The sequence below is a fragment of the Dendrobates tinctorius genome, unplaced genomic scaffold (assembly GCF_039654945.1).
Source record: "Dendrobates tinctorius isolate UK_male_01 unplaced genomic scaffold, ASM3965494v1 ptg000297l, whole genome shotgun sequence".
Classification (NCBI taxonomy): Eukaryota; Metazoa; Chordata; class Amphibia; order Anura; family Dendrobatidae; genus Dendrobates; species Dendrobates tinctorius.
In genome coordinates, this window is record NW_027361964.1 from 2,805,984 (window position 1) to 2,830,951 (window position 24,968).

Consider the following 24,968-nt stretch of genomic DNA (forward strand, 5'->3'; position numbering starts at 1 on the left):
CTCAGCACTGACCCTGCCTTTCCTCACAGCTGGGATTCTTCAGGCGTCAGTATAAGGAGCTGTTGGATGGTCCTGGAGAAGAGCGCGCGGTGATTTCACAGGGGGCGGAGCCTGCGGAGGGCGGAGCTCCGGCGTGAGGATGACATGGAGATGGCGCTGATACAAAACCTTTATTATTAACTGTTAATCATCTGAATGCAAAAATAAGCAGAATGTTCTCGGGGGCGGGGCATTATATTTGCCGCCTGATTGGTCAATGTAAAGCAGAGGGAATGCCGTTTAGGAAGGTGCCAATAAATGAATGGGAGCACAGCCGCGGCCGTCCGTACCCTATATATACACGTCCCACACAGCAGCCGCTCCAGGCGGGGCCCCAACAAGTGCTCCAGGCGGGGCCCGAGGCCTCAGCAGCATCTCTTAACATGGGGCTTCTTCTTGGTCTTGGTAATGGTCACCACCTCGGTGGGCCGCAGCCGGGCCTGGCTCTCCTTCTTCATCCTCAGTACCAGACGAGTCACCGACAAGAACATCTGCAAAAAACAAGACCGAAAATGAGAGAAGCTCCACATACGGCGGAGTCTGGGGGCCACACCAGGGTGGAGGCCGGCCTAGTGCTCGTACATGGAGAGCCCCCCTCTAGGGTGGGCACAGGAGTGGAGACCCCACATCAGATACTACATCATAACACTACCTGAGACGCTGGTCACCGGACAGGGAAGAGACATCTGCCGAAATAAATCACTTAACATATTAGTTATTAGGAAACTAGGAAACCCACAACGGCACGCCGAGCGAGGAACGGGATCAGATAAATGGTGTGGAGGCCAAAGTAAAGGTCTGAGTGTCCCTCTTCCCCTGTCATGCCACTCCTCACCTGCACGATCCCCTATACACAGTGATATCACCAAGTCCAGCCACTTTCTATACCTCACTATTACAGCGTCATGTCCTCACCAGATTCACCGACTTCCATCTGATGCGGGGAGCGGGTATCAGGCTGAGACACGAGAGGAGACGCATCTGCACTTCGGCCACCGCGCTCTGCTCTATGGTGCATTCATCCACTTCTCTGATCCTGATCCTCACTCTGCGCTCAGTTGAGGTTTTTCTCCGAGGTTCCATATTGTGTTGTAACTAATATATGAAATGATTTATTTCGGTAGATGTCTCTTCTTTATCCTGTGACCGGAATCTCACGTAGAGATTAGATATTATGTTGTTAAAGTGGTGAATGACGTCTTCTGTAATGTCTGGGGGTTATATCAGTACTGGAGCGTTATAAGAGAGGCTGATATCAGTCACATATGGTGTAATGTCTGGAGGTTATATCCGTACTGGAGCGTTATAAGAGGCTGATATCAGTCACATATGGTGTAATGTCTGGAGGTTATATCAGTTCTGGAGCGTTATAAGAGGGGCTGACATCAGTCACATATGGTGTAATGTCTGGGGGTTATATCAGTACTGGAGCGTTATAAGAGGGGCTGACATCAGTCACATATAGTGTAATGTCTGGGGGTTATATCAGTACTGGAGCGTTATAAGATGGGCTGATATCAGTCACATATGGTGTAATGTCTGGAGGTTATATCAGCACTGGAGCGTTATAAGAGAGGCTGATATCAGTCACATATGGTGTAATGTCTGGAGGTTATATCAGTACTGGAGCGTTATAAGAGAGGCTGATATCAGTCACCTATGGTGTAATGTCTGGAGGTTATATCAGTACTGGAGCGTTATAAGAGGGGCTGATATCAGTCACATATGGTGTAATGTCTGGAGGTTATATCAGTACTGGAGCGTTATAAGAGGGGCTGATATCAGTCACATAAGGTGTAATGTCTGGAGGTTATATCAGTACTGGAGCGTTATAAGAGAGGCTGATATCAGTCACATATGGTGTAATGTCTGGGGGTTATATCAGTACTGGAGCGTTATAAGAGGCGCTGATATCAGTCACATATGGTGTAATGTCTGGAGGTTATATCAGTACTGGAGCGTTATAAGAGGGGCTGATATCAGTCACATAAGGTGTAATGAGAACCTATCACAAATCACCCAAATAACAGTCATTCTTTGAGAGACCGGCCTATCAGAGATGAAATCCATTGAAATATGGGTCCATGGCCTCCTGGGGACCGGCAAAGGCATCAACAACCCACTAGAGCGAGAACAAGATTTAGACCGGGAGCAAGTCCCACAGGACTGCACAAAATTCCTGACATCATGAGACAAGGTGGGCCACCAAAAAGACCGACTCACCAGATCTCTAGTACCAAAAATACCCGGATGACCAGCCAATGCAGAGCAATGAACTTCAGACATCACTCTCTTCTTCCACTGGTCAGGAACATACAACTTTCCACTGGGACAACGCTCAGGTTTGTCCTCCTGGAACTCTTGCAGAGCAAGTCTCAAATCGGGCGAGATGGCAGAAAGAACTACCCCTTCGCCTAAGATGGTAGCAGGCTTGGTCACCACAGGAGAATCAGCAAAGAAACTCCTAGAGAGGGCGTCTGCCTTGACATTCTTAGTTCCAGGAAGGAAAGAGACCACAAAATCAAAACGTGTAAAAAACAAGGCCCACCTAGCCTGTCTAGGGTTCAAGCGTTTAGCCGACTCTAGGTAAATCAAATTCTTGTGGTCAGTGAGGACCACAACTTTATGTTTAGCTCCCTCCAACCAATGTCTCCACTCCTCAAATGCCCATTTCATGGCCAACAGTTCCCGATTCCCCACATCATAGTTAAGTTCAGATGGAGAGAACTTTCGGGAAAAGAAAGCACAGGGATTCATTTTAGATGTTACAGGATCCTTTTGGGACAAAACAGCTCCTGCACCAATCTCAGAAGCATCCACCTCTACCTGGAACGGGAGTGAGACATCAGGTTGCCGCAAAACCGGGGCGGAGGTGAATCTTCGCTTCAGCTCCTGAAAGGAAGCAACAGCCTCAGGAGACCAATTCAACACATCAGCACCCTTCTTAGTCAGATCAGTCAATGGCTTGGCAATACTAGAAAATTTTGCTATAAATTTCCAATAAAAATTAGCAAAACCTAAAAACTTCTGGAGGGCCTTCAAAGAAATGGGCTGAACCCAATCATAAATGGCCTGTACCTTGGCCGGGTCTATTTCAATAGTTGACGGAGACAAAATAAATCCCAAAAATGAAATCCTCTGTACTCCAAAAAGGCATTTCGATCCTTTGACATACAGGGAATTCTCCCTCAAGATCCGGAACACAGTCCGAATATGTTCCACATGAGAATCCCAATCCTTGGAGAAGATCAAAATATCATCCAGATAGATAATCAAAAATTTATCGACAAAGTCTCGGAAAATATCGTTCATGAAGCACTGGAAGACAGAAGGGGCATTAGTGAGTCCAAAAGGCATCACCAGGTCCTCAAAATGTCCCTCTGGAGTATTAAACAGCGTCTTCCATTCATCCCCATGCTTAATGCGAATAAGATTATACGCCCCCCTGAGGTCAAGCTTGGTAAACCAGCAAGCACCTCTAACTCTGGAGAATAGATCAGAAATCAGGGGTAACTGATACTATATTTAACAGTAATTTTGTTGAGGGCACGATAATCAATACAAGGCCTTAAGGAACCATCCTTTTTGGCCACAAAAAAAAAAAACCGGCACCTAAGGGTGAAGAGGATGGTCTAATATGACCCTTCTCCAACGCCTCCTTAATATAGGATCGCATAGCCTCGTGCTCGGGTACAGATAAATTGAAGAGCCGACCCTTGGGGAATTTACACCCCGGGCTCAGTTCAATTGCACAGTCATAACTCCTATGAGGAGGCAAAGACGCAGACTCATTCTCACTAAATACATCATAAAAGTCCGCCAAATAGTCAGGAACATCATGCGACTGAGGAGAGGTGGAAAAAACCGGAGCCTCACTAAGGGCACACCGACAACCCCAACTCACCACAGACACAGATTTCCAATCCAAAACTGGATTATGAATTTGTAACCAGGGAAACCCCAGAACAACGGCATCATGCAGACCATGCAACACCAAAAATCTGCAATTTTCTTGATGGTCTGGGGCGACCCGCATTACCACCTGGGTCCAAAACTGAGGTTTATTTTTAGCCAAAGGAGTAGCATCAATCCCCCTCAAAGGGATAGGCGTCTGCAGAGGTGTCATCGGAAATCCACAAGGTTTAGCAAAATACAAGTCCATTAGGTTTAGCGCTGCTCCCGAATCCACAAAAGCCTTGGCGGAAAATGTGGACAGGGAGCAGATCAGAGTAATAGCCAGAAGAAACTTAGGTTGAACACCCCCAACAGAAAACGTGTGTGCAAAGCGTTTCTCTCGTTTAGGACAAACAGAAATAATATGCGAGGCATCTCAACAGAAAAAACACAACTTATTACGCCTTCTGAACTCCTGACGTTGCGCCTTAGACAAAACTCTATCACATTGCATAGGTTCAGACGTCTGTTCAACCGGTGGCAACACCTCTCGTGCAATCCTGCGTTCACGTAAACACCGATCAACCTGAATGGCTAATGACATAGAATCGTCCAGACCAGAGGGAACAGGAAATCCCACCATAGTATCTTTTACGGCTTCTGACAAACCCTTCCGAAAGAGAGCAGCCAAGGCATCATCATTCCAGGTAGTAAGGACCGCCCACTTTCGGAACTTTTGACAGTACAACTCTGCAGAATCTCGACCCTGGTTCAATGCCAACAGGGGCTTTTCAGCCTGATCAATAGCATTAGGTTCGTCATACAACAACCCCAAAGCTTGAAAGAATGCGTTCACATTAGTCAGAATAGGATCATCTGGTTTCAATGAAAACGCCCAATCTTGGGGATCGCCACGCAGCAAAGAGATGACAATTTTAACCTGCTGCGCGGAGCTCCCTGACGAGTTAGGCTTCAAGGCAAAAAATAATTTACAATTATTTTTGAAACTCAAAAATTTAGATCGATCCCCAAAAAATACATCAGGTGTAGGGATCTTTGGTTCAGCAGCATGTGAATGAGCAAGGTAGGCGGAAATTCCCCGCACTTCCGCAGCTCCACACGATCAGACAATTGCTTTATCTCCATTGAAAGAAAAAAAAATTCCCCCTACGGCCTCAGAGATATAGAGGAAAGAATACACACACTTTTTTTTTTTTTTTAAACACAATTCTTTCCTGCTATTGAGTACCCTAGGATCTGCGGTATGGCGGGTGATTCTGTTATGATTGAGTCACCATAGGAGGCAAAAACAGAAATGCTAGCTAAGTCCAGAAAACCAGAGAAGTTGGCAGCTATCGGATTGCAGACCCCTGAACCTATCAACACAACTAGCAGCAGCCGTGGGGGGTTCCTACGATGCCCTAGATCCCTCGATCACAGCCGGAAAATTAAATAGAGCTAAAGAAAGAAAGGGGAAATCTAAACTGCCCCAGAGCAGACCCCAAAGCAATAGGCAACCCCCAACATATAATGACGGTGAAGCAACACAGACAGAAAGATAGACTGAGCAAAGTCTGCAATCCGTGAAAAACCCTATGAAAATAAGAGCCAACAGACTGACAGTGAAAAAGGCCCTGAAGACGCTAGGCTTCAAAAAAGCTATGTCAGTACTCAGGAATATTCTGAAGACAGAGCAACAGGCAAAAGGAGATTCAGCTCACCCCAGCAGGGAATGGCAGAATCCAGAAAAGCAAGGAAAACAAAAACAAAACACAAAGGCTAACAGGCAAAGCAGAAAACTTAGCTTAGAGGAGCAGGAATCAGACTGGTGTCCTAGAAGTCCACAGAGAAATCACCCGCAGGGCAGAAGGGCGTCGGCAGCCTTATATCCAGTCAGTGACTCCACTCAGCCAGTCATCCTCATTAGGCTCAGGTGCCTGATAATCAGGCTCATTACCTTCCTTTACCAGAATAGGGAGTTCACCAGACCTCAGTGACGAAGGGGAAAATGAACTCACAACAGTGTAATGTCTGGGGGTTATATCAGTACTGGAGCGTTATAAGAGGGGCTGATATCAGTCACATAAGGTGTAATGTCTGGAGGTTATATCAGTACTGGAGCGTTATAAGAGAGGCTGATATCAGTCACCTATGGTGTAATGTCTGGAGGTTATATCAGTACTGGAGCGTTATAAGAGGGGCTGATATCAGTCACATGCGGTTATATCAGTACTGGAGCGTTATACATCACATATTGGGGCGTCACCTCCTCTACGTTGCGGTTTTCCTTCGCACTCGTCTCGTACATTCTCACTCCCATCTGGTCACTGAACCTCTTGGCGTCCGCTGTCTCCACGCGTTTTCGGGACGGGTCGTCATCCTTATTACCCACTGTAAGGGGAAATGGTAGAGAGCTGCGGTCAGCGCCGGATCCCGGGGTCAGATCACACAGATGCCACTAAAACAAGGAGACCAATGACCTGCAGCCAGAAAGCTCAGAAGATGAAACCAGTCTGTGCAGCACAGAGAGGCAGTGTATAGTACAGGCGATGGAACAAGTCTGAGCAGCACAGAGAGGCAGTGTATAGTACAGGAGATGGAATAAGTCTGTGCAGCACAGAGAGGCAGTGTATAATACAGGAGATGGAATAAGTCTGTGCAGCACAGAGAGGCAGTGTATAATACAGGAGATGGAATAAGTCTGTGCAGCACAGAGAGGCAGTGTATAGTACAGGAGATGGAACAAGTCTGTGCAGCACAGAGAGGCAGTGTATAGTACAGGAGATGGAACAAGTCTGTGCAGCACAGAGGCAGTGTATAGTACAGGAGATGGAACAAGTCTGTGCAGCAGAGAGAGGCAGTGTATAATACAGGAGATGGAACCAGTCTATGCAGCACAGAGAGGCAGTGTATAGTACAGGAGATGGAACAAGTCTGTGCAGCACAGAGAGGCAGTGTATAGTACAGGAGATGGAACAAGTCTGTGTAGCAGAGAGGCAGTGCACATGGTGCAGCAGCGGGTGTCAGTCTCCTAAGGTCATGAACGGCTGCTCCTCGGTGTCCCCCCCCACATTACGTTCGGCACTGCGGAGCACTCACCGAGCACTGTGCACACAGAGTCACAGTTCTGCGTTATTTCGTGCAGCCACCGTTTCACGTTTACAAAGGATTCAGGGTTGGTGACATCATAAACCACGATGACGCCGTGCGTGTTCCGGTAATACCTGAGAAAAGAATTGGACAGATCACTGCGATTATCTGCCGAGCGCGCTCCACCCCCACTGTGCCCACCCTGCGACTCCCCACACCCGTTCCTTCTGAGAGGAGGGGACTAGAACCCCCACTACCCCCGACTGCACGAGGCTGCTTATCCTAACAGACAAGAGCAACGCTTAAAGGAGCCAAGCCACACCACCACCTATCATTTCTGGCCTTTACGCTATTTGCCCCTCATCAGTGCTAAGCAGGAGGTCGGATTTGGCTAGAGGGGAGGATATTTGCAAATTTAATTTCCCAGAGTACTAAGGCATGGCCTAGAAGTGTCCTTAGACCGGCTGGGCGCTCTCCACAAGGATCCTATTAGAGGCCTCTTACCCAGCTAAATCAGATCTCCTGCTGCACTGATGAGGTTCAAACACCCTGAAACATGAGTCTACAAAGTGGTTTGTTTGGATTTTAATCTCAGTCCTGTGACACGGCTCATTATAGGGTCAAGTTGGACTGTCACAATTGTTACATCCAATAGGTGGCACTAGAGGTCCCGTCCTCTTCCCTTTTGAATTACAGTTGCCCATTTAATTTCCCAGAGGAGCATTGCACGGCCTATAAGTCTCCTTACACCAGCTGGGCACTCTCCACAAGGAGAGATGTTCCCACTCAAACATCCAGAATTTTGCTTACGTCGACGTGATAGTCCGAAATCTCTCTTGACCGGCTGTGTCCCAGATCTGAAGTTTTACTCGTTCTCCATCCAGAACAAGAGTCCGAATTTTAAAGTCAACTCCGATTGTTGTTATGTAGCTTCCTGTACAGGTCCAACGAAAGCAACATAATGCACAGAATGCAATGGAAATCACAAAGCTGTGGAAAGAAGGGACAAAGGAAAGGCCCGGAGGGGGGCCGCCAAGCAGGGGCAGAGGAAAGGCCGAGAGGGGGCCATCAAGCGGGGGCAGAGGATAGGCCGGGAGGGGGCCACCAAGCGGAGGCAGAGGAAAGGCCGAGAGGGGGCCACCAAGCGGAGGCAGAGGAAAGGCCGAGAGGGGGCCACCAAGCGGAGGCAGAGGAAAGGCCGAGAGGGGGCCACCAAGCGGAGGCAGAGGAAAGGCCGAGAGGAGGCCGCCAAGCGGGGGCAGAGGAAAGGCCGGAAGGAGGCCGCCAAGCGGGGGCAGAGGAAAGGCCGGGAGGAGGGCACCAAGTGGGGGCAGAGGAAAGGCCGGAAGGGGGCCGCCAAGCGGGGGCAGAGGGGGCCGCCAAGCGGCGGCAGAGGAAAGGCCGAGAGGGGGCCATCAAGCGGGGGCAGAGGAAAGGCCGGGAGGGGGCCACCAAGCAGAGGCAGAGGAAAGGCCGAGAGGGGGCCGCCAAGCGGGGGCAGAGGAAAGGCCAGGAGGGCACCAAGCGAGGGCAGAGGAAAGGCTGAGAGGAGGCCGCCAAGCGGGGGCAGAGGGAAGGCCAGGAGGAGGCCGCCAAGCGGGGGCAGAGGAAAGGCCGGAAGGGGGCCGCTAAGAAGGGCAGAGGAAAGGCTAGGAGGGCACCAAGCGGGCGCAGAGGAAAGGCCGGGAGGGGCCGCCAAGCGGGGGCAAAGGAAAGGCTGGAGGAGAGCACCAAGCAGGGGCTGAGGGAAGATCGGAGGAGGGTGCCAAGCGAAGACAAGGGAAGGCCAGAGGAGGGTGGCACGCGAGGGCAGAAAGATCAGAGGAGGGTGCCAAGCGCAGGCAGAGGGAAGATTGGAGGAGGGCGCCAAGCAAGGGCAGAGGAGGGTGCCAAGCGGGGGCAGAAAGAAGATCGGAGAAGGGTTCCAAGTGGGGTCAGAGGGAAGATTGGAGGAGGGCGTCAAGCAAGGGCAGAGGAGGGCGCCAAGCAGGGGCAGAAAGAAGACCGGAGGAGGGCGCCAAGTGGGAGCAGAAGGAAGGCCAGAGAAGAGCGCCAAAGAGGGGCAGAGGAAAGGCCAGGAGAGGGCTGCCAAGCGGGGGCAGAAGAAATGCCGGGAGGGGGCCGCCAAGCAGGGGCAGAGGAAATGCTGGGAGGGGCCGCCAAGCGGGGGCACAGAAAAGGCTGGAGGGCACCAAGCAGGGGCAGAGGAAATGCCAGGAGGGCACCAAGCGGGGGCAGAGGAAAGGCTGGGAGGAGGCCGCCAAGTGGGGGCAGAGGAAAGGCTGGAGGGGGCCGCCAAACGAGGGCAGAGGAAAGGCCGGGAGGGGGCCGCCAAGCAGGGGGCAGAGGAAAGGCTGGAGGAGGGCACCAAGCAGGGGCAGAGGGAAGATTGGAGGAGGGAGCCAAGTGGAGACAAGGGAAGGCCAGAGGAGGGCGGCAAGCAAAGGCAGAAAAAAAGATCGGAGGAGGGTGCCAAGCGGGGGCAGAGGGAAGATTGGAGGAGGGCGCCAAGCAAGGGCAGAGGAGGGTGCCAAGCGGGGGCAGAAAGAAGATCGGAGAAGGGTGCCAAACGGGGGCAGAGGGAAGATTGGAGGAGGGTGCCAAGCAGGAGCAGAGGAGGGAGCCAAGCAGGGGCAGAAAGAAGACCGGAGGAGGGAGCCAAGTGGGAGCAGAAGGAAGGCCAGAGAAGAACGCCAAGGAGGGGCAGAGGAAAGGCCGGGAGAGGGCTGCCAAGCGGGGGCAGAGGAAATGTCGGGAGGGGGCTGCCAAGCAGGGGCACAGAAAAGGCTGGAGGAGGGCACGAAGCAAGGGCACCAAGCAAGGGCAGAGTAGAGCAAGAGGAGGGCACCAAGCGAGGGCAGAAAGAAGATCAGAGGAGGGCGCCAAGCGGGGGCAGAAAGATCAGAGGAGGGCGCCAAGAGGGGGCAGAAGGAAGGCTGGAGAAGAGCGCCATGCGGTGGCAGCGGAAAGGCCCGGAGAGGGCCGCCAAGAGCGGGCAGAGGAAAGGCCCTGAGAAGGGTGCCAAGCATGAGCAGAGAGAAGGTCGGAGGAGGGAGCCAAGCGGCGACAAGGGAAGATCGGAGGAAGACGCCAAGTGGGGGCAGAGTGAAGGCAGGAGGAGGGCGCCAAGTGAGGGCAGAAGCAAGGGCAAAGGAGGGTGCCAAGCGAGGGCAGAGGAGGGCGCCAAGCGAAGACAGAGTGAAGGTTGGAGGAGGGCACCAAGCGAAGGCAGAGGGAAGGAAGGTCAGAGGAGGTAGTCAAGTGGGTAAAGAAGGAAGGTCGGAGGAGGGAGTCAAGTCGGGGCAGAGGGAAGACCATAACCAAAGGACAACAAAAATAAAGAAATAGAAAGGACAGAGTTTGCATGACCAATAGAAGGAAAAGCAAGAAGTAGACGGGAAGAAGGTAGAGTAATAATGGAGGATTGCAGAAAGGGATGAGAGCAGATCATGGAATGGAAGCGGGGATGATGGACATGGGGAATCGGACAAGTTACAGTGCTGGTGTCCCATTTGAGAAAGTTGTCACACTCACCAGAGAAGGAGTTGTCAGAGAATCTCAGGAGGAGGCTGCTCTTCCCCACACCTGCAGAAGACACAACCAACCTTATTCCAGAACCCCCAGTAAGACAAGAAGATGGAAAGCAGCAATGATGGCGGTGGGTGCAAGAGGTCCATCCATGGTGCAGGTGACAGTCGGCTCCCTGCCCGGCACTTACCAGAGTCTCCGATCAGCAGTAGCTTGAATAAATGATCGTAGTCTTTAGCAGCCATGACGGAGTCCGCCGGCGTCCGGCTCTGCCCAGTCTACAGGTATGTATCGTGTTGTACCCTGGTGCCAATGACAATATGTTGCTGAATGTTTCTTGGCCCCAGATGTCTCTCGCTGCCTCCAGTCACTCCAGACAACCTCGGTGCCCAAAACGTCAATGTCCGCGTCCCTCAAACGATTCTCTAGCTCCCTCTCTCTCAAATTCAGAAAAGCTTCATCGGCAAAGCCAAAAGCACTCACATCGCTGCTCTCTCGTCAGCTGTCCGAAGTCTCTCTCTCCATTTAACTGTCTCAGACTCCTTTCTGTTATGCAGCTGTATCTTGCTCTCTAACAAACAGTCTCTCCGGATCGCTCTCTCTTGGTCAGGCGGTGTCTTCGGCTCTCTCTCCGGCTCTCTCTTGATCAGGCGGTGTCTTCGGCTCTATCTCTGCCTCTCTAGATCAGGCGGTCTCTCTGGCGGTCTCTCTGGCTCTCTCGGACAGGCGGTCTTTCTGGCTCTCTCTCTGGCGGTCTCTCCGGCTCTCTCTTGCCTCTGTTGCTGTTTTCGCTGATCTCAGGGGAAGGAAATCCCTGCTCTTCCTGTACACGGAGAGAAAACACGTAGATTCCCTGATCTCGACGCTCACTCTGACCACATGACGGGGATAATTCTGGGGGATCCTTATAGTTTATAAAACTCCCCACAATCGCACAGAGTTACATTATTAACAGAATCTGATGATAAAACAAGGAGACAACAAAACTACTGAAGGCAGGAAACGGGAAAAAAAGGAACAATGTACACAGGGGTCAGTATATGATCAGAGGGGATCTATATGTACACAGGGGTCAGTATATGATCAGAGGGGATCTAGATGTACACAGTGGTCAGTATATGATCAGAGGGGATCTAGATGTACACAGGGGTCAGTATATGATCAGAGGGGATCTAGATGTACACAGGGGTCAGTATATGATCAGAGGGGATCTAGATGTACACAGGGGTCAGTATATGATCAGAGGGGATCTAGATGTACACAGGGGTCAGTATATGATCAGAGGGGATCTATATGTACACAGGGGTCAGTATATGATCAGAGGGAATCTATATGTACACAGGGGTCAGTATATGATCAGAGGGGATCTAGATGTACACAGGGGTCAGTATATGTTCAGAGGGGATCTATATGTACACAGGGGTCAGTATATGATCAGAGGGGATCTATATGTACACAGGGGTCAGTATATGATCAGAGGGGATCTAGATGTACACAGGGGTCAGTATATGATCAGAGGAGATCTATATGTACACAGGGGTCAGCATATGATCAGAGGGGATCTATATGTACACAGGGGTCAGTATAAGATCAGAGGGGATTATATGTACACAGGGGTCAGCATATGATCAGAGCGGATCTATATGTACACAGGGGTCAGTATATGATCAGAGGGGATCTACATGTACAGATGGGTTAGTATATGATCAGAGGAGATTATATGTACAGAGGGGTCAGTATATGATCAGAGGAGATCTATATGTACACAGGGGTCAGTATATGATCAGAGCGGATCTATATGTACACAGGGGTCAGTATATGATCAGAGGGGATCTATATGAACACAGGGGTCAGCATATGATCAGAGCGGATCTATATGTACACAGGGGTCAGTATATGATCAGAGGGGATCTATATGTACACAGGGGTCAGCATATGATCAGAGGGGATCTATATGTACACAGGGGTCAGCATATGATCAGAGGGGATCTATATGTACACAGGGGTCAGCATATGATCAGAGCGGATCTATATGTACACAGGGGTCAGTATATGATCAGAGGGGATCTATATATACACACAGGAGTCAGTATATGATCAGAGGGGATCTATATGTACACAGGGGTCAGTATATGACCAGAGGGGATCTATATGTACACAGGGGTCAGCATATGATCAGAGGGTATCTATATGTAAACAGGGGTCAGTATATGATCAGAGGGGATCTATATGTACACAGGGGTCAGCATATGATCAGAGGGGATCTATATGTACACAGGGGTCAGCATATGATCAGAGCGGATCTATATGTACACAGGGGTCAGTATATGATCAGAGGGGATCTATATATACACAGGGGTCAGTATATGATCAGAGGGGATCTATATGTAAACAGGGGTCAGTATATGATCAGAGGGGATCTATATGTACACAGGAGTCAGTATATGATCAGAGGGGATCTATATGTACACAGGGGTCAGTATATGACCAGAGGGGATCTATATGTACACAGGGGTCAGTATATGACCAGAGGGGATCTATATGTACAGAGGGGTCAGTATATGATCAGAGGAGATCTATATGTGCACAGGGGTCAGTATATGATCAGAGGGGATCTATATGTACACAGTGGTCAGTATATGATCAGAGGGGATCTATATGTACACAGTGGTCAGTATATGATCAGAGGGGATCTATATGTACACAGGGGTCAGTATATGATCAGAGGAGATCTATATGTACACAGGGGTCAGTCTATGATCAGAGGAGATCTATATGTACACAGGGGTCAGTATATGATCAGAGGGGATCTGTATGTACACAGGGGTCAGTATATTATCAGAGGAGATCTATATGTACATAGGGGTCAGTATATGATCAGAGGGGATCTATATGTACACAGGGATCAGTCTATGATTGGGGAGATCTATTTGAACACAGGGGTCAGTATATAATCAGAGGAGATCTATATGTACAGGGATCAGTCTATGATCGGGGGATCTATTTGAACACAGGGGTCAGTATATAATCAGAGGAGATCTATATGTACAGGGATCAGTCTATGATCGGGGGGATCTATTTGAACACAGGGGTCGGTATATGATCAGAGGAGATCTATATGTACACAGGGGTCAGTATATGATCAGAGGGGATCTATATGTACACAGGGGTCAGTATATAATCAGAGGGATCTATATGTACAGGGATCAGTCTATGATCGGGGGGATCTATATGTACACAGGGGTCAGTATATGATCAGAGGAGATCTATATGTACACAGGGGTCAGTATATGATCAGAGGGGATCTATATGTACACGGGTCAGTATATGATCATAGGGGATCTATATGTACACAGGGGTCGGTATATGATCAGAGGAGATCTATATGTACACAGTGGTCAGTATATGATCAGAGGGGATCTATATGTACACAGGGGTCAGTATATGATCAGAGGAGATCTATATGTACACAGGGGTCAGTCTATGATCAGAGGAGATCTATATGTACACAGGGGTCAGTATATGATCAGAGGGGATCTGTATGTACACAGGGGTCAGTATATGATCAGAGGAGATCTATATGTACATAGGGGTCAGTATATGATCAGAGGGGATCTATATGTACACAGGGATCAGTCTATGATTGGGGAGATCTATTTGAACACAGGGGTCAGTATATAATCAGAGGAGATCTATATGTACAGGGATCAGTCTATGATCGGGGGGATCTATTTGAACACAGGGGTCAGTATATAATCAGAGGAGATCTATATGTACAGGGATCAGTCTATGATCGGGGGGATCTATTTGAACACAGGGGTCGGTATATGATCAGAGGAGATCTATATGTACACAGGGGTCAGTATATGATCAGAGGGGATCTATATGTACACAGGGGTCAGTATATAATCAGAGGGATCTATATGTACAGGGATCAGTCTATGATCGGGGGGATCTATATGTACACAGGGGTCAGTATATGATCAGAGGAGATCTATATGTACACAGGGGTCAGTATATGATCAGAGGGGATCTATATGTACACGGGTCAGTATATGATCAGAGGGGATCTATATGTACACAGGGGTCGGTATATGATCAGAGGAGATCTATATGTACACAGGGGTCGGTATATGATCAGAGGAGATCTATATGTATACAGGGGTCAGTATATGATCAGAGGAGATCTATATGTACACAGGGGTCAGTATATGAACATAGGGGATCTATATGTACACAGGGGTCAGTATATGATCAGAGGGGATCTATATGTACACAGGGGTCAGTATATGATCAGAGGAGATCTATATGTACACAGGGGTCAGTATATGATCAGAGGGATCTATATGTACACAGGGGTCAGTATATGATCAGAGGAGATCTATATGTACACAGGGGTCAGTATATGATCAGAGGAGATCTATATGTACACAGGGGGTCAGTATATGATCAGAGGGGATCTATATGTACACAGGGGTCAGTATATGATCAGAGGGATCTATATGTACACAGGGGTCAGTATATGATCAGAGGAGATCTATATGTACACAGGGGTCATATATGATCAGAGGGGATCTATATGTACACAGGGGTCAGTATATGATCAGAGGGGATCTATATGTACACAGGGGTCAGTATATGATCAGAGGGGATCTATATGTACACAGGGGTCAGTATATGATCAGAGGAGACCTATATGTACACAGGGGTCAGTATATGATCAGAGGGGATCTATATGTACACAGGGGTCAGTATATGATCAGAGGAAATCTATATGTACACAGGGGTCATATATGATCAGAGGGGATCTATATGTACACAGGGGTCAGTATAGGATCAGAGGGGATCTAAATGTACACAGGGGTCAGTATAGGATCAGAGGGACCTATATGTACACAGGGGTCAGTATATGATCAGAGGGGATCTATATGTACACAGGGGTCAGTATATGATCAGAGGGGATCTATATGTACACAGGGGTCAGTATATGATCAGAGGGGATCTATATGTACACAGGGGTCAGTATATGATCAGAGGTGATCTATATGTACACAGGGGTCAGTATATGATCAGAGGGGATCTATATGTACACAGGGGTCAGTATATGATCAGAGGGGATCTATATGTACACAGGGGTCATATATGATCAGAGGGGATCTATATGTACACAGGGGTCAGTATATGATCAGAGGGGATCTATATGTACACAGGGGTCAGTATATGATCAGAGGGGATCTATATGTACACAGGGGTCAGTGTATGATCAGAGGGGATCTATATGTACACAGGGGTCAGTATATGATCAGAGGGGATCTATATGTACACAGGGGTCAGTATATGATCAGAGGGATCTATATGTACACAGGGGTCAGTGTATGATCAGAGGGGATCTATATGTACACAGGGGTCATATATGATCAGAGGAGATCTATATGTACACAGGGGTCAGTATATGATCAGAGGGGATCTATATGTACACAGGGGTCATATATGATCAGAGGAGATCTATATGTACACAGGGGTCAGTATATGATCAGAGGGGATATATATGTACACAGGGGTCAGTATATGATCAGAGGGGATCTATATGTACACAGGGGTCAGTATATGATCAGAGGAGATCTATATGTACACAGGGGTCATATATGATCAGAGGACATCTATATGTACACAGGGGTAAGTATATGATCAGAGGGATCTATATGTACACAGGGGTCAGCATATGATCAGAGGGGATCTATATGTACACAGGGGTCAGTATATGATCAGAGGAGATCTATATGTACACAGGGGTCAGTATATGATCAGAGGAGATCTATATGTACACAGGGGTCAGTATATGATCAGAGGGGATCTATATGTACACAGGGGTCAGTATATGATCAGAGGGGATCTATATATACACAGAGATCAGTATATGATCAGAGGGGATCTATATGTACACAGGGGTCGGTATATGATCAGAGGGGATCTATATGTCCACAGGGGTCAGTATATGATCAGAGGGGATCTATATGTACACAGGGGTAAGTATATGATCAGAGGGATCTATATGTACACAGGGATCAGTATATGATCAGAGGGGATCTATATGTACACATAGATCAGTATATGATCAGAGGGGATCTATATGTACACAGGGGTCAGTATATGATCAGAGGGGATCTATATGTCCACAGGGGTCAGTATATGATCAGAGGGGATCTATATGTACACAGGGGTCAGTATATGATCAGAGGGGATCTATATGTCCACAGGGGTCAGTATATGATCAGAGGGGATCTATATGTCCACAGGGGTCAGTATATGATCAGAGGGGATCTATATGTCCACAGGGGTCAGTATATGATCAGAGGGGATCTATATGTACACAGGGGTCAGTATATGATCAGAGGGGATCTATATGTCCACAGGGGTCAGTATATGATCAGAGGGGATCTATATGTACACAGGGGTCAGTATATGATCAGAGGGATTTATATGTACACAGGGGTCAGTATATGATCAGAGGAGATCTATATGTACACAGGGGTCATATATGATCAGAGGGGATCTATATGTACACAGGGGTCAGTATATGATCAGAGGGAATCTATATGTACACAGGGGTCAGTATAGGATCAGAGGGATCTATATGTACACAGGGGTCAGTATATGATCAGAGGGAATCTATATGTACACAGGGGTCAGTATAGGATCAGAGGGATCTATATGTACACAGGGGTCAGTATATGATCAGAGGAGATCTATATGTACACAGGGGTCAGTATATGATCAGAGGGGATCTATATGTACACAGGGGTCAGTATATGATCAGAGGGGATCTATATGTACACAGGGGTCAGTATATGATCAGAGGGGATCTATATGTACACAGGGGTCAGTATATGATCAGAGGGATCTATATGTACACAGGGGTCAGTATATGATCAGAGGAGATCTATATGTACACAGGGGTCAGTATATGATCAGAGGAGATCTATATGTACACAGGGGGTCAGTATATGATCAGAGGGGATCTATATGTACACAGGGGTCAGTATATGATCAGAGGGATCTATATGTACACAGGGGTCAGTATATGATCAGAGGGGATCTATATGTACACAGGGGTCAGTATATGATCAGAGGGGATCTATAAGTACACAGGGGTCAGTATATGATCAGAGGGGATATATATGTACACAGGGGTCAGTATATGATCAGAGCGGATCTATATGTACACAGGGGTCAGTATATGATCAGAGGGGATCTATATGTACACAGGGGTCAGTATATGATCAGAGGGGATCTATATGTACACAGGGGTCAGTATATGATCAGAGGGGATCTATATGTACACAGGGGTCAGTATATGATCAGAGGGATCTATATGTACACAGGGGTCAGTATATGATCAGAGGAGATCTATATGTACACAGGGGTCAGTATATGATCAGAGGAGATCTATATGTACACAGGGGGTCAGTATATGATCAGAGGGGATCTATATGTACACAGGGGTCAGTATATGATCAGAGGGATCTATATGTACACAGGGGTCAGTATATGATCAGAGGGGATCTATATGTACACAGGGGTCAGTATATGATCAGAGGGGATCTATAAGTACACAGGGGTCAGTATATGATCAGAGGGGATATATATGTACACAGGGGTCAGTATATGATCAGAGCGGATCTATATGTACACAGGGCTCAGTATATGATCAGAGGGGATCTATATGTACACAGGGGTCAGTATATGATCAGAGGGATCTATATGTACACAGGGGTCAGTATATGATCAGAGGGGATCTATATGTACACAGGGGTCAGTATAGGATCAGAGGGATCTATATGTACACAGGGGTCAGTATATGATCAGAGGAAATCTATATGTACACAGGGGTCATATATGATCAGAGGGGATCTATATGTACACAGGGGTCAGTATAGGATCAGAGGGGATCTATATGTACACAGGGGTCAGTATAGGATCAGAGGGGATCTATATGTACACAGGGGTCAGTATATGATCAGAGGAGATCTATATGTACACGGGGGTCAGTATAGGATCAGATGGGATCTATATGTACACAGGGGTCAGTATATGATCAGAGGGGATCTATATGTACACAGGGGTCAGTATAGGATCAGAGGGATCTATATGTACACGGGTCAGTATATGATCAGAGGAGATCTATATGTACACAGGGGTCATATATGATCAGAGGGGATCTATATGTACACAGGGGTCAGTATATGATCAGAGGGGATCTATATGTACACAGGGGTCAGTATATGATCAGAGGGGATCTATATGTACACAGGGGTCAGTATATGATCAGAGGGGATCTATACGTACACAGGGGTCAGTATATGATCAGAGGGATCTATACGTACACAGGGGTCAGTATATGATCAGAGGAGATCTATATGTACACAGGGGTCATATATGATCAGAGGAGATCTATATGTACACAGGGGTCAGTATATGATCAGAGGGGATCTATATGTACACAGGGGTAAGTATATGATCAGAGGGGATCTATATGTACACAGGGGTCAGTATATGATCAGAGGGGATCTATATGTACACAGGGGTCAGTATATGATCAGAGGGGATCTATATGTACACAGGGGTCAGTATATGATCAGAGGGGATCTATATATACACAGAGATCAGTATATGATCAGAGGGGATCTATATGTACACAGGGGTCGGTATATGACCAGAGGGGATCTATATGTCCACAGGGGTCAGTATATGATCAGAGGGGATCTATATGTACACAGGGGTCAGTATATGATCAGAGGGGATCTATATGTACACAGGGGTAAGTATATGATCAGAGGGATCTATATGTACACAGGGGTCAGTATATGATCAGAGGGGATCTATATGTCCACAGGGGTAAGTATATGATCAGAGGGGATCTATATGTACACAGGGGTCAGTATATGATCAGAGGGGATCTATATGTACACAGGGGTCGGTATATGATCAGAGGGGATCTATATGTACACAGGGGTCAGTATATGATCAGAGGGGATCTATATGTACACAGGGGTCGGTATATGATCAGAGGGGATCTATATGTACACAGGGGTCAGTATATGATCAGAGGGGATCTATATGTACACAGGGGTCAGTATATGATCAGAGGGGATCTATAAGTACACAGGGGTCAGTATATGATCAGAGGGGATATATATGTACACAGGGGTCAGTATATGATCAGAGCGGATCTATAAGTACACAGGGGTCAGTATATGATCAGAGGAGATCTATATGTACACAGGGGGTCAGTATATGATCAGAGGGGATCTATATGTACACAGGGGTCAGTATATGATCAGAGGGATCTATATGTACACAGGGGGTCAGTATATGATCAGAGGAGATCTATATGTACACAGGGGTCATATATGATCAGAGGGGATCTATATGTACACAGGGGTCAGTATATGATCAGAGGGGATCTATATGTACACAGGGGTCAGTATATGATCAGAGGGGATCTATATGTACACAGGGGTCAGTATATGATCAGAGGAGACCTATATGTACACAGGGGTCAGTATATGATCAGAGGGGATCTATATGTACACAGGGGTCAGTATATGATCAGAGGGATCTATATGTACACAGGGGTCAGTATATGATCAGAGGAAATCTATATGTACACAGGGGTCATATATGATCAGAGGGGATCTATATGTACACAGGGGTCAGTATAGGATCAGAGGGACCTATATGTACACAGGGGTCAGTATAGGATCAGAGGGACCTATATGTACACAGGGGTCAGTATATGATCAGAGGAGATCTATATGTACACAGGGGTCAGTATATGATCAGAGGGGATCTATATGTACACAGGGGTCAGTATATGATCAGAGGGGATCTATATGTACACAGGGGTCAGTATATGATCAGAGGGGATCTATATGTACACAGGGGTCAGTGTATGATCAGAGGGGATCTATATGTACACAGAGATCAGTATATGATCAGAGGGGATCTATATGTACACAGGGGTCGGTATATGATCAGAGGGGATCTATATGTCCACAGGGGTCAGTATATGATCAGAGGGGATCTATATGTACACAGGGGTCAGTATATGATCAGAGGGGATCTATATGTACACAGGGGTCAGTATATGATCAGAGGGGATCTATATGTACACAGGGGTAAGTATATGATCAGAGGGATCTATATGTACACAGGGGTCAGTATATGATCAGAGGGGATCTATATGTACACAGGGGTCAGTATATGATCAGAGGGAATCTATATGTACACAGGGGTCAGTATAGGATCAGAGGGATCTATATGTACACAGGGGTCAGTATATGATCAGAGGAGATCTATATGTACACAGGGGTCAGTATATGATCAGAGGAGATCTATATGTACACAGGGGTCAGTATATGATCAGAGGAGATCTATATGTACACAGGGGTCATATATGATCAGAGGGGATCTATATGTACACAGGGGTCAGTATATGATCAGAGGGAATCTATATGTACACAGGGGTCAGTATAGGATCAGAGGGATCTATATGTACACAGGGGTCAGTATAGGATCAGAGGGATCTATATGTACACAGGGGTCAGTATATGATCAGAGGGATTTATATGTACACAGGGGTCAGTATATGATCAGAGGAGATCTATATGTACACAGGGGTCATATATGATCAGAGGGGATCTATATGTACACAGGGGTCAGTATATGATCAGAGGGAATCTATATGTACACAGGGGTCAGTATAGGATCAGAGGGATCTATATGTACACAGGGGTCAGTATATGATCAGAGGAGATCTATATGTACACAGGGGTCAGTATATGATCAGAGGGGATCTATATGTACACAGGGGTCAGTATATGATCAGAGGGGATCTATATGTACACAGGGGTCAGTATATGATCAGAGGGGATCTATATGTACACAGGGGTCAGTATATGATCAGAGGGGATCTATATGTACACAGGGGTCAGTATATGATCAGTGGGGATCTATATGTACACAGGGGTCAGTATATGATCAGAGGGGATCTATATGTACAGAGGGGTCAGAATATGATCAGAGGAGATCTATATGTACACAGGGGTCAGTATATGATCAGAGGGGATCTATATGTACACAGGGGTCAGTATATGATCAGAGGGGATCTATATGTACACAGGGGTCAGTATATGATCAGAGGGGATCTATATGTGCACAGGGGTCAGTATATGATCAGAGGGGATCTATATGTACACAGGGGTCAGTATATGATCAGAGGGGATCTATATGTACACAGGGGTCAGTAGATGATCAGAGGGGATCTATATGTACACAGGGGTCAGTAGATGATCAGAGGGGATCTATATGTGCACAGGGGTCAGTATATGATCAGAGGGGATCTATATGTACACAGGGGTCAGTAGATGATCAGAGGGGATCTATATGTACACAGGGGTCAGTAGATGATCAGAGGGGATCTATATGTGCACAGGGGTCAGTATATGATCAGAGGGGATCTATATGTACACAGGGGTCAGTAGATGATCAGAGGGGATCTATATGTGCACAGGGGTCAGTATATGATCAGAGGGGATCTATATGTGCACAGGGGTCAGTATATGATCAGAGGGGATCTATATGTACACAGGGGTCAGTAGATGATCAGAGGGGATCTATATGTACACAGGGGTCAGTATATGATCAGAGGGGATCTATATGTACACAGGGGTCAGTAGATGATCAGAGGGGATCTATATGTACACAGGGGTCAGTAGATGATCAGAGGGGATCTATATGTACACAGGGGTCAGTAGATGATCAGAGGGGATCTATATGTGCACAGGGGTCAGTATATGATCAGAGGGGATCTATATGTGCACAGGGGTCAGTATATGATCAGAGGGGATCTATATGTACACAGGGGTCAGTAGATGATCAGAGGGGATCTATATGTACACAGGGGTCAGTATATGATCAGAGGGGATCTATATGTACACAGGGGTCAGTAGATGATCAGAGGGGATCTATATGTACACAGGGGTCAGTGTATGATCAGAGGAGATCTATATGTGCACAGGGGTCAGTGTATGATCAGAGGAGATCTATATGTACACAGGGGTCAGTGTATGATCAGAGGGGATCTATATGTGCACAGGGGTCAGTGTATGATCAGAGGGGATCTATATGTACACAGGGGTCAGTAGATGATCAGAGGGGATCTATATGTACACAGGGGTCAGTATATGATCAGAGGGGATCTATATGTACACAGGGGTCAGTATATGATCAGAGGGGATCTATATGTACACAGGGGTCAGTAGATGATCAGAGGGGATCTATATGTACACAGGGGTCAGTAGATGATCAGAGGGGATCTATATGTGCACAGGGGTCAGTATATGATCAGAGGGGATCTATATGTGCACAGGGGTCAGTATATGATCAGAGGGGATCTATATGTACACAGGGGTCAGTAGATGATCAGAGGGGATCTATATGTACACAGGGGTCAGTATATGATCAGAGGGGATCTATATGTACACAGGGGTCAGTAGATGATCAGAGGGGATCTATATGTACACAGGGGTCAGTAGATGATCAGAGGAGATCTATATGTGCACAGGGGTCAGTGTATGATCAGAGGAGATATATATGTGCACAGGGGTCGGTATATGGTAAGGGATCACATACAGACATTATTATTATTGACTCTCTCTTTCGAGCGCTTTATAGACGCACTAAGCCTCTGTCCCACTTCCTGGAGGTCTCATCTCGCTGCCGTCTCCCGTCCCGGGGGCTTCTGTACTCACTGTCTGTGCGGTCTCTGGACGTCTCTGCTGCCTCCTCCTCTTCCTCCTCTTATCTCCTCCCCGGACTGTCCGGCAGGAAAATAAATCAGCTCCGGACACAGCAGTCACTGACGGGACGTCTCTGTAGAGCGGGGTCTCCCGCCCCAGCCCCTGCTCTCAGCCAGGGATCTATATGTACAGGGATCAGTATATGATCAGAGGGGATCTATATGTACAGAGGGGTCAGTATATGATCAGAGGGGATCTATATGTACAGAGGGGTCAGTATATGATCAGAGGGGATCTATATGTACACAGGGGTCAGTGTATGATCAGAGGGGATCTATATGTACACAGGGGTCAGTATATGATCAGAGGGGATCTATATGTACAGGGATCAGTATATGATCAGAGGGGATCTATATGTACAGGGATCAGTATATGATCAGAGGGGATCTATATGTACAGAGGGGTCAGTATATGATCAGAGGGGATCTATATGTACAGAGGGGTCAGTATATGATCAGAGGGGATCTATATGTACACAGGGGTCAGTGTATGATCAGAGGGGATCTATATGTACACAGGGGTCAGTATATGATCAGAGGGGATCTATATGTACACAGGGGTCAGTATATGATCAGAGGGGATCTATATGTACACAGGGGTCAGTGTATGATCAGAGGGGATCTATATGTACACAGGGGTCAGTATATGATCAGAGGGGATCTATATGTACACAGGGGTCAGTGTATGATCAGAGGGGATCTATATGTACACAGGGGTCAGTGTATGATCAGAGGGGATCTATATGTACACAGGGGTCAGTATATGATCAGAGGGGATCTATATGTCCACAGGGGTCAGTGTATGATCAGAGGGGATCTATATGTACACAGGGGTCAGTATATGATCAGAGGGGATCTATATGTCCACAGGGGTCAGTGTATGATCAGAGGGGATCTATATGTACACAGGGGTCAGTGTATGATCAGAGGGGATCTATATGTACACAGGGGTCAGTGTATGATCAGAGGGGATCTATATGTACACAGGGGTCAGTATATGATCAGAGGGGATCTATATGTACACAGGGGTAAGTGTATGATCAGAGGGGATCTATATGTACACAGGGGTCAGTGTATGATCAGAGGGGATCTATATGTACACAGGGGTCAGTATATGATCAGAGGGGATCTATATGTACACAGGGGTCAGTGTATGATCAGAGGGGATCTATATGTACACAGGGGTCAGTATATGATCAGAGGGGATCTATATGTACACAGGGGTCAGTGTATGATCAGAGGGGATCTATATGTACACAGGGGTCAGTATATGATCAGAGGGGATCTATATGTACACAGGGGTCAGTGTATGATCAGAGGGGATCTATATGTACACAGGGGTCAGTATATGATCAGAGGGGATCTATATGTACACAGGGGTCAGTATATGATCAGAGGGGATCTATATGTACACAGGGGTCAGTGTATGATCAGAGGGGATCTATATGTACACAGGGGTCAGTGTATGATCAGAGGGGATCTATATGTACACAGGGGTCAGTGTATGATCAGAGGGGATCTATATGTACACAGGGGTCAGTATATGATCAGAGGGGAT

General features: G+C 47.2%; 2 protein-coding genes across 4 annotated transcripts in view; one reads left to right on the forward strand and one right to left on the reverse strand.

Moving 5' to 3' along the window:
- LOC141073146 (integrin alpha-M-like) overlaps positions 1-157 on the forward strand; it is a 68,071-nt gene extending 67,914 nt beyond the window's left edge. Inside the window, exon 30 of the mRNA XM_073560513.1 lies at positions 30-157. Within this exon, the coding sequence (XP_073416614.1) occupies positions 30-137 (108 nt within the window). The 3' untranslated portion in view covers positions 138-157. The remainder of the gene's footprint in view (positions 1-29) is intronic.
- LOC141073147 (ras-related protein Rab-35-like) lies at positions 152-23,548 on the reverse strand. Of its 3 annotated transcripts, none has more exons than XM_073560514.1 (7): positions 23,364-23,548; positions 10,742-11,374; positions 10,558-10,608; positions 7,834-7,957; positions 7,033-7,157; positions 6,200-6,324; positions 152-530 (listed from the first exon to the last, which is right to left on the reverse strand). In XM_073560514.1, the coding sequence occupies exons 2-7, from the start codon at positions 10,794-10,796 to the stop codon at positions 405-407; spliced, it is 606 nt and encodes a 201-aa protein (XP_073416615.1). In that variant the 5' UTR covers positions 10,797-11,374; positions 23,364-23,548; the 3' UTR covers positions 152-404. The 3 variants fall into 3 exon arrangements, with proteins under 3 accessions (XP_073416615.1, XP_073416617.1, XP_073416616.1); XM_073560516.1 differs by having other exon boundaries at positions 23,293-23,377; XM_073560515.1 differs by having other exon boundaries at positions 23,245-23,375.
- Between the last annotated feature and the right edge of the window lie 1,420 nt (positions 23,549-24,968).